This window comes from Opisthorchis viverrini, assembly GCF_000715545.1.
Source record: "Opisthorchis viverrini unplaced genomic scaffold opera_v5_3, whole genome shotgun sequence".
NCBI lineage: Eukaryota > Metazoa > Platyhelminthes > Trematoda > Opisthorchiida > Opisthorchiidae > Opisthorchis > Opisthorchis viverrini.
This window is the reverse complement of record NW_008751659.1, coordinates 4,331,373-4,341,828: the sequence shown is the minus strand read 5'-3', so window position 1 is coordinate 4,341,828 and position 10,456 is coordinate 4,331,373. Positions and strand designations below refer to the sequence as shown.

Here is a 10,456-nt window from a genome sequence, read left to right as displayed (position 1 = left end):
GGATGGCCAGGTGGTTGTGGATGAGTACTTTTTAGAGGGGTCGTATGCTATTCAGGTCATGCTTTATAGGGCACACCAATGTCGGCAATTCAGTGGAGCAGCCCCATTTTGAATTCATTCTTTCTTGAGCGGAGTCACGAAGCGCGGACGTTGTGGATAAATAGGAAGCCAAATGGTGGTGTATGACAAAATGAACAGTGAAGCTAGGGGAGGTGAGCGCTACGGCATTATGCGCTCCCAGAAAGAGAGTGAGTAATAAGGGCTTTAGGAGTATAAATTTGGAAAGATACATTTTCGTAAACAATCGGTGATAGCCGCGGGCACGGTATATTACGCTGGATCGCCCTAGTGTCAGCACGAAATGGAGCATTAATAGGCCAGTTCCAAGGGTAGCTACTATGCAAATACTTTCGGCTACTGGCAGATTTAGCAAGTAACAAGCATCCGCACCGCGGAAGTTTCATACTATTGTCTCCTCCCTAGTCAAGGAATGTCCTTCAGCATTGTTCAGTTTAGTGCTTGTCGGACGGGTTTACTTTTTGGGGCCGTTGAGTGGTTGCATCCTAGATAATCCTTCGAAGAGGTCTCTTACTGGTTATCCAAACGAATGAAAGACCTAAGGTCCTTGTCCCAGAAAATCGAGTCCCTTGCATCCAGCAAAATCTCAACCAACATCAATCATTTGTGCATCCATGTTTATGAAAGAAACATACCTGAGACCTCGCTAAATCTCGAGGCATCCTTGGTACTGTGAACTGGGTTAAATCACATCACGCGTCTCTTGTTCGCACAAACTATCATGCAAATGAGCGCATTATGCAAAGTTGCTAGTGTTTCAGCAAGTTAGCAATATGTTGTCACGATTGGGCAATCAATGTACATATCACCAACCGAAAAAACTGCCGAATTCGTACGCAGCCATTTCACCCTATACCAGCTGAACCTAAATCCATGATGAACATTACGGGCACCGAGGGAGAAATACACTTTTCACCCACTGGAACACTCACAAGAACATATGCCGCTGGCACATAGAGACGACCGCTGATCTGAGGGTGACACTCATCTTCCAACTCAAGCATTACAAGCATAAGGCGAAGGACGCTGTTTCCGCAAGACGTGACGAGGCCCAATTACCCAGCAAAGTGGTGTCTCAGCAGCTAATCGCACTCCTAGACTCTAAATGCTACAGAAACGAAGCTATTCCATCCAGTCGTTGAAGGATTATTACAGTAAACCAACCAATTGGGTTGACCGCGATATTAGACTGAGCAAGCTTTTGCTACTCATATACCACTGCCCACCAGTAGCGCGTTTCCATTTTTTCATCTGGTTCCCCCAGAGTTTTGTCTGGACAGGTGAATGTCATCAAAGGGATAACAGTGGATAATACTGAAGAAATTCCTCAATTCTGGGCAACTATTTCTTCAAAGACGCCCATGGTGGAGTTCTTTTATCATTGGAAAATATCCCGTAGTAGAAACGTTTTGATTCGCAAATACTCCTCCTGGAGGCACTTACATGTCGATGGTCACTTAACCGAAGAGGGATGAACTACGTTCTTTAAATATATGGAAGGAACTTGCTTTTCCGAACGGACATTTGCCAACAGTGGTAAACAGGTGGTTGTTAATGAGGAAGGAGTTCAAATGGCCACATGGATCACCATACACAACATATTGCCTTGAGTGTGCATACGTAGACGGCAGACGTCTGGAACACTCCACTAAGGATCAAAGCTCGATTTGCACGTTGAAACAGATTAAAACCGATCAGATATAAAAATTAACGAGCTAAGATAAGATAGTCAAGTAGAATGGATTGGAAGTATCGCTTTTATTATTTCAAATATCACAGCGAAACCGTCACATGAATATAATATATCGATCGGAAGAACGTAACCGAGCTTGATTACACTTTCTTCTGATCGACCCACGATTAACCTGGCGAACGAGATGCGCCCGAAGTTAGCCATAACTTCAACCGGAAAGCGTCCACGCCATTCAAATAGTACCGTAAAAGCCGTTTGTCTCGGCAAAATCCCAGCCGTTCGTACAAGGCAATGGCTGACTTATTCGTAATTTCTGTTTCCAGAGTAACCTGAAGGAGAGTTTCAGTGCAATCATGTAAATCAAGTATATATATATATATATATATATATATATATATATATATATATATATATATATATATATATATATATATATATATATATATATATATATATATATATATATATATATATATATATATATATATATATATATATATATATATATATATATATATATATATATATATATATATATATATATATATATATATATATATATATATATATATATATATATATATATATATATATATATATATATATATATATATATATATATATATATATATATATATATATATATATATATATATATATATATATATATATATATATATATATATATATATATATATATATATATATATATATATATATATATATATATATATATATATATATATATATATATATATATATATATATATATATATATATATATATATATATATATATACTTGATTTACATGATTGCACTGAAACTCTCCTTCAGGTTACTCTGGAAACAGAAATTACGAATAAGTCAGCCATTGCCTTGTACGAACGGCTGGGATTTTGCCGAGACAAACGGCTTTTACGGTACTATTTGAATGGCGTGGACGCTTTCCGGTTGAAGTTATGGCTAACTTCGGGCGCATCTCGTTCGCCAGGAGCCCTTGAACTTATTTGTAAGCGGCCCACCAAAGAGAGCCAACTTTAGATAACTACGATCAAGAACAAGGAACACTATCCTCCACTTTATCATGTAAACATCTTCCGGAAGTTTGGAATGCCTGTTAAAGTACAGCAAAGCCGTGGACAACGGTCTTGTCTAGGCTACGTATCAAAGTATGGAGAAAATATCTGTTCTGTTCAACAACCAAAAAGTGCGAATCAACGTACTGTCATTAGAGAGTATGCCCGCCAATAAATACCACCCTATTATCTCTCCTATCCCCCCTCCAAAAAATTTCTTCCGCTAATATGGATGAGAACATCAGTGTGAGAACCATCTGCACAATGGTGTCGAACACGTACCTTCTCTAAAAAACGTAGGATGCTAAAGACTGTCGCCATAGGAATTCTGAGTATAAACTAACTGCAACCTTAGCAAATAGATTTAGTGCCAAATAGTCATATTCCCTTTACTACACACAACGCCTTTAGAGGACTTCAACAAAAAAGGTGAATTCCAGGAAAGTGTAACATCCATTTGGGTCAGCCACGTAGACTCAAGGCAATCTGATGGTGTGTTGTGTAGTAGTGCAGGAATCCTGTGATTGAAGAAGATCACAGCCTTACAGATATGCACAAAATGTCTGACTGTGTTGCGGCCCAACTGCGTTGTTTGTTTAGAAAATCAACCAAAGGTTATGTGCACAATTTGAGCTAGCGGCGTGCTCATCAATAGCAGTTCGAAGTTAAGGACACCTATATCGGTATGATGAAAAGTACTCTAGGTATGAAGTGTGCCCTTTACAACGGTATGGTCGAATGACACCAGTTCAGTCAGTATACAGACACAATCAGAGGTCGGACCCGACAATTGAAAATTACGACAATAGCCCCGTGTACTTACCTCATCGCACCTGTCCGCAATCATAAGATCAATAGCGAGCTGAACGAGACGAGATCCTGAAATAGTGTAAACGTAGAAAAGATTGCGATGAAAGTTAAAGACCTACCAATGCCCTTTCTTCGAAAGCCATCCTTAACAGCCAACATAGCGATATAACCACGAAGCACGTTGTTTGTGTAGCACTCTAACTTGCAAACAACGGTTCCTACGCACTCTTCGTCATGGAACGCCTACAATCGACTGATTGGTTTTAAGCTGGGATATGAACTGACCAATATGCATAATTTTGGCCAATTGTAAATGAAATACCGATAGGTGTAGATCGAGTAGGGCTCGGAAAGATCCTTGGAAATTAGAGGCATTATCTGTCGCAGGTCCTCTTCACTTCGATACTGACGAAAATGAATATTGTTTTCATGATCGATATGAAGAATAGAGTTGAAAACTGTGGAAAGGAATAAAAATTAGACGGTCACGTTACCTGATTCGTTTGGTTGTTCGACGAGCCTGAGGCCGGTCAGTTCTGAGGATAAACGCTCTTCAGTGCTAATAGCCATGTACCAGGACGACGTCTTTAGGAACCACTGAATAGATGCTACTGTTTATTCGGTCTGAAGTACAGAGTTCATTCGGTGAAACAGCCTTGAAAAGAAAGCAGACACAAATGATGTACCGAAGTGATAAGGTTCAAACAAATTACGGGAGAATGACTAGTTATTTATAACGAAGTGGGGAATATATACGCAAGAAGCTCAACCCAGGAGCAGACTCTACCCGATCACCGCCACGTCTCCAGGCCTTCAAAGCTCGTAAATCTGATGCGCCAATCTTTAGGTCAGCTTTATGTCAGGAAGAATCAAGAAAATAAGGCTGAGAAACAGGAAACAGCTTCATACTAAATAAGTTGTTCCATGCAGCAATCCTCGCTCCTGCAAACTCCAGAACTGTCGAGGATGAACCCAACCACAGTACTGTTTTACAACAGTAAAGACCCCGAGAGATAGAACGTCTCCAATCTTCTTTCTCCCGACCAGAACGCTCCGGGGTCCGGAAATGGCTTTTTCTCACCCCCAAACAGGAAGCATCACAATGGTTGTGCCTTGTCACTGAGCAAGATTTGGTTTGAATAATAGTCTGGCGCAGAAGATGAGTTTGGGAATATTCGTTGGAACGCAGCACAAGATTGCAATGCGAAATCAAGGCAGCAAAACTTGATAACATAATGTTTCTCAAGCTACTTACACACTGACTAATGCAATTGTTCCCCCTCTTCGCGAGAGGATGACTTGCTCCAGTAGTTGGAGTTGAACATTCACTTGCAAAGTAAGATAATAATAACCCGACAGCACGGCTGAATCTCCTGTTTAGGATATTCTTAAGTCAAATCTGCCGTCAAAAGGACGCATCCTGTTTCAGTTGAGGCAACACCCAACATATCACGTTCTTTTCCGACGATGTGGTACCACTTTAAGCATAATTTGTCACTGTTTCCACCAAACGCATAAAGTAAGACAAGTTAATTTCTACGAAGCACGTCCCTCCCAAACAATTATCTCCACCAGTAATTCTTACCTTAGTCTAGCTACACAGCTCAAAAATTGCTCGTGCGTAATGGCTTAGGTGACCGGGCGGACGCCACAGCCCGCCTGTAGCATTCTGGCGGCTAAGAATGTTATAGGACGATTGGAGATACCGGACTATCAACAGTTGGCACTCACTAGGCAGTAGGAACAAACAGATGAGAACAGTATATGTTTTCTGAGAATTGGTTCTATGAAGAAATAAGTTAATAAACAGTAGCGCAATCAGTGGGGGCAAAAGGGGGCAGTGAGACAGCAGAGCTTTCTGGAAGTAACAAAGAGTGAGTGCCAAGTAATGTACAAACGTACAGATGCTGGCAGTCAGACAGTGTGGACAGGCTATAGGTGTGGATAACGGCGCAAAAGACAGTCGCTACATTCAGGAGGTATTTCGGAATCAAAAAGAAACGGGAACTATCAAGAAAACGGGTATCGGGTGAATTAAGCACAAAGTAAGTATACCTCATCAGCTGACAGTGCGACAAAATAGCGACGTGTTAAGTGTCTAATTGGGATACGCGTTCAGGTAACATGTAATACAAAGGTATTACAAAAATAGGGCTGCCAGGGGGTCGAACTGCCGCAGTGGATATAGCGACCGTCTGCCACGCGAGATCCCAGTTCGACCACCCGGCGACCTCCTTTTCCGTCAGATCAGTCACTCAAAAACAGGTGGGTTTGACGCGAAATTTCAAGCGAAGACGGACAGGCGGATAGGGTAAGGAAACTTTAAATGAGGGCAAAACCCAGAAAAACGAACAGGGAGGCAAAACGGAGTTTAAAGGTACCAATCACGCTACTAATGAGTAGTTAGAACAAATAGGAAAAATAACCACTGGCTGCCGCTGGTTCGGAGGAATCAGCACTGCCGATGCCATAAGTACAGGTGAAAATGCCAGTGAACATATGGGATTTCACGCCGGCCACTGTGAAAAGTTCTAACATACCTTTCAGATGAGATTTTTGTTAAACATGTACCAGATGCATGAAAATCTTATTCGCCCTCCACTCTACGAGAAAGGGTCCTGTCGACTAGACTTGGTATAGTGAAGGTTTCCCCGTGGGGAGTATTGTCCAGGTCAATTCATGGGTGGTGAGTGGTCTTGATATAATGGTTCATGCTGAGTAGCGCGGAGTTGTACGAAGACCTAGAACCGAACTGTACAAGCGGTATTCGTCCCATGGGTTCAAGTAGGAACACTGATGCTGGACAAAGCAAATGGTGTCAGCATATGGTTGAAAGGACGCAGATACGAAGCCAAGACGGACACCTTTTATCGGTAAGAGTACCGACTGATTCGCTCGCCAAAAATGCGTAACATGGATGCCCAAGTCCATGCCTGTTTAAAGTCAACATACACAGTAAAGACAACCGGAAAGTAACACGTCTGGTTCACTGCTGACCAAAGAATGTTTTGGCACGAACGACACATGCAGCTGAGCTGTGTTATTTTACGGTCGCAAAGCGACAACTGTTTAGCGGATTAATGTGCACAGCCCTCGTAATTGGGCCACAAAACATGGATTCTGGACTGTACGCAGTGGTAGTGAAGCAAGCTTACCCAAAAACGGAGAGAGGGAGTGTTAGGAAGTTCCTCGAGAAGCTCTGAGTGCGGTCCCACTCGCAAACTGGAGGCAAACTATCCGTGTTCAGTGTATGACCCAGAAACAGGCAAGGAAACCATGATCAGTAAATTGTTGTGTTGGCAATAGCCGTCTCTCCGTATGGAACCCCACTAAGTAGTGAGTGACAGATACGGCCATATCACGCAGTTAGTGACGTTCCTGGATTTAAGTTATCACCTTGTTTGTAAGGGAAGTCAAGCGATTTAAAACCGTAAAAATCGTCTTGTTGTTACGCCCGGTGCGTCGCTACCCTACCCGAAACTAACCCTGACGTGCACCACTGCGTCACATTACAGTAACAATATTACCATACCAACATGAACTACTAGTTANCCTACACGAAACTAACCCTGACGTGCACCACTGCGTCACATTACAGTAACAATATTACCATACCAACATGAACTACTAGTTAGAAAACCGCATGATAATCTGCGTTTTCGGAGGTTCAGACATTACTGACTGTCTAGTCAAAGCCACAATTCTGCATAAACATAAATAAACATAAAATAGCACTGAAAAGAAACCGCCACTGACTCTCAAGCCAGACTCGCAGACACACGTTTAGGGTTGCTAGTCATGCTTTCGGGAGCAGTGCTGAAGAGTAGAAAAGCGAACAAACCGAGGACGTATGGTACAAAACTAACGGTGAACAGGAAATGGCTACGTACAGTTGACGGGTGAATTGTTTCCGAGCTTGGCGAGTTTGTTGCAAAAGCCTCAATATCAGCCACTAGCTTTTAGTGGCGTAGCAATGCGTCGACCTGGCAAATATGGCCTCTTATCGAAACGAAGCCAGTCAGTGAGTGACCACTCTTGTCGTATGAGACATGGTTGTTGTTGATTTGTTCCGCGGCGTATAGTCAAACAAGCGGACGAGCTGACTAGAGTAAACCGAGTCCGAAACTCAGTTTGGCCGACGAAGGTACGTACACTGTAATCCTTAAAACATCTATTGGTGTTCCACTATTACTAGCAGGTAGTGTTTCCCGGGGAAATGTGAGCAAAAACCTTTCGCCACAGTTGACCCTATAGAGATCAACAACAGAACGTCTCGTCTAGTTAACAAGACAACATGGTTGGCGGGTTGGATTGTTTCAGTGGTCACCCCAAACCTTTCGATGTATGTGAGTAATGAAATGTGGGAATGCTTACGACATAGTCGGAATCAGGCCATTCCATTCAGCGTAGATTCACTTAGCTTTGAACGGCTGATTTCAAAGACTCTCTCCATTAACCATTATCTTCTTGCTTTACGAATACAGTGACATGTGGAAAATAGAAAGACGTAGGCGTGAAATTGAAGATCCAGAGTAAAGCTCTGTCGAGGTTCAGTGTAGACGAAAGTTGGTAACGATTCCTGGTAGTCTACAGAATCATATTGCTGTTACCACCTGAGATCATAGTACGACAACAAGCAATCCAGTCAGGGATCGACAGCATTGGTAACATCCAGACAAGCTCAGCTTAGTCCGGAATGTTTCCCGGAAGTCACATAGAATATTGACGGGAACACTGGACTAATCCATCCTATCCGACCATAATTATACCGTGCATACAGCACACAAAAACCACACAAGCAATCCTGGAGCCAACTGAGTAACCAACAGATCAGAATCCGAACCGAGATGCACCAGAACAGAATACAGTCGAAAAAAACGACAAAGGTGAATAAAATGTATCAACTGTTAAAGTGACGTGTGCAACACAGTAACTCCCTGTGACAGATGCTACCCAACAGTTGACTTCATTTCGAACAAAGTTACACAAATGAACAAAATCCGTTGGCGAAAAAGTGGGAACCAGGAAGATCAGTGCTAGTGTGAGTAAGGTCATCAGATCTGGATTGAAAGCACTCGATAAAAGGAAATGCAAATCATTGTGCAAAGCGACAAAGTAGAGAAAAACCATCAGCTATTGCGCATCATGATGAGGGACGAATAAAAGGTTTCAGGAACTCTATATGAACGGACTGCCACTGGGATGCTGGAATACCCTGCAAGTCGCCGGGTGTGGGTTGACAGTCACCGATTGTCAGACGATAGTCAGCCAGTTTTGCCAGTCCGTGATGATGAACGAAGGCGGCGACAACGACAAACACGTGGAAAATCTGGTGACTTTGGAACTGGATGGATGGATGGATGGGGGGTAGAGAGATTAGCATAAAAGCTAGAGTGCCCACAGCAACAAAAAAGAAAACCTGATAAATGAAGCCTTCTGGTAAGTAAAGACAAATTGTTTATGCGTAGATTTCGATTAAGATAGTACCAGATGTCGTTTTCAGAGTATGTACAGGTTACAATAGCACGGGATATCTAGAGAATTGCTCGTGACAAGTGGGGCGAGATGGCCCAAGTGGTAAGAGCGCGAATTTACTGACCGGAAGGTCCGCGGTTCGAATCCGACCTCCGCCACTCGACTTCCCCTGTCTAGGCTTGGGCAACCTGGCAATATCCCAGCCCTCGTGCTTCCTTCGAGTGGCATGGCAGCTAGGCATCGAAAGGGTGCTACAGCTGAACGCTTTCTTTCTTTCGTGACAAGTGGAACATGTTTCGCGTTAAAACCTGTTGTTCCTTTATTCAAAAAAATCTGAAGAATGGAACCTGGTCTCGTCCGACAAATTATGGCACAGAGTTACGCCAGTCAATGGAATTTTATTTTGGTGAGCGGCCTATGAAACAGCTGTCAAAAAAGAGACAAGTTGAGAGACTAAACTACAACATACGATGAACGGAATTCGGAGTACCATCGGCCTTAAAACGATGTGAACGGGTAGCCTCTATGTCAACAGGTGTGGCATCGTTCTAGCATACGCTTATCATGAGATCCACAACAGGCAGGTAAAATGTTGACACAAGGCCAAAAAAAGCCAGTCTATTGGTCAAAATCCCATCTGAGCTAGGCTGACATCGATATCCGCAATCGTACGCCGAACTGAAATGCTTGTCTGATTGGCCGATACTGCTCGGATGGAGCTCGCGTGTGGTCCATAGCAAGCCTCTAAACACCTCCACGTTCTGATGTTCACACAGAACCGGCAAGAAATACGAGTGTCTATCATTAAATGATTATGGCAGTCGGCTTCTGCTTAGTTGACGGAGAAAAACTAGAACTGCGCTTAGCCTAGACGCACGTTTTATAGAAAAACTCCTATAATGCAACATATAAAGAGGTCATTTGAAAAGGGTTGTTTTAGAAGGATGACACTCTGAAGGAATGAACATAGATGGTGATATAATATTCAAGCGCATTCTTCCACTTTAGGTTTACTGCGAAGGTGACGTGGAGATAAATTTCTACCGATTCTTGCTACCTGAAAATCAGAAACGTATTTCATGATGTTCGGTTCAGTTAGTCGACTAGAATTATCGGGTCACTGTATAGAAGTCTCATTGTTTCCATCTTTTATAATCCAATCAGGTATGGAGAATTAACCGTGCGGCCAACCAGAATACGAATGTGCAATGAAGCAAGTCATTTGCCACATACGATACCGTAAGTTACAAGCCTAGCTTTTCAACCAAGAGCGCTTCACCCCCCCCCCCCCCCCACAAAAAAAACACCCAAGCAAAAAAAAAC

At 42.6% G+C, this 10,456-nt stretch overlaps 2 protein-coding genes across 2 annotated transcripts in view; both read right to left on the bottom strand.

The window, feature by feature from the left end:
* Positions 1–1,816: 1,816 nt before the first annotated feature.
* T265_00370 (hypothetical protein) lies at positions 1,817–4,228 on the bottom strand (the record flags this gene model as incomplete). The annotated part of the gene is made up of 5 exons (XM_009164115.1): positions 1,817–2,100; positions 3,672–3,727; positions 3,778–3,901; positions 3,944–4,116; positions 4,153–4,228. 5 exons carry the CDS (start codon positions 4,226–4,228, stop codon positions 1,939–1,941), a joined length of 591 nt encoding a protein of 196 aa, XP_009162379.1.
* A 4,184-nt stretch (positions 4,229–8,412) lies between these two features.
* Positions 8,413–10,456, bottom strand: part of T265_00368 (hypothetical protein) — a gene marked incomplete at both ends in the record, with an annotated part of 20,737 nt that continues 18,693 nt past the window's right edge. The window contains one exon of the mRNA XM_009164113.1: positions 8,413–9,002. Within this exon, the coding sequence (XP_009162377.1) occupies positions 8,802–9,002 (201 nt within the window). The remainder of the gene's footprint in view (positions 9,003–10,456) is intronic.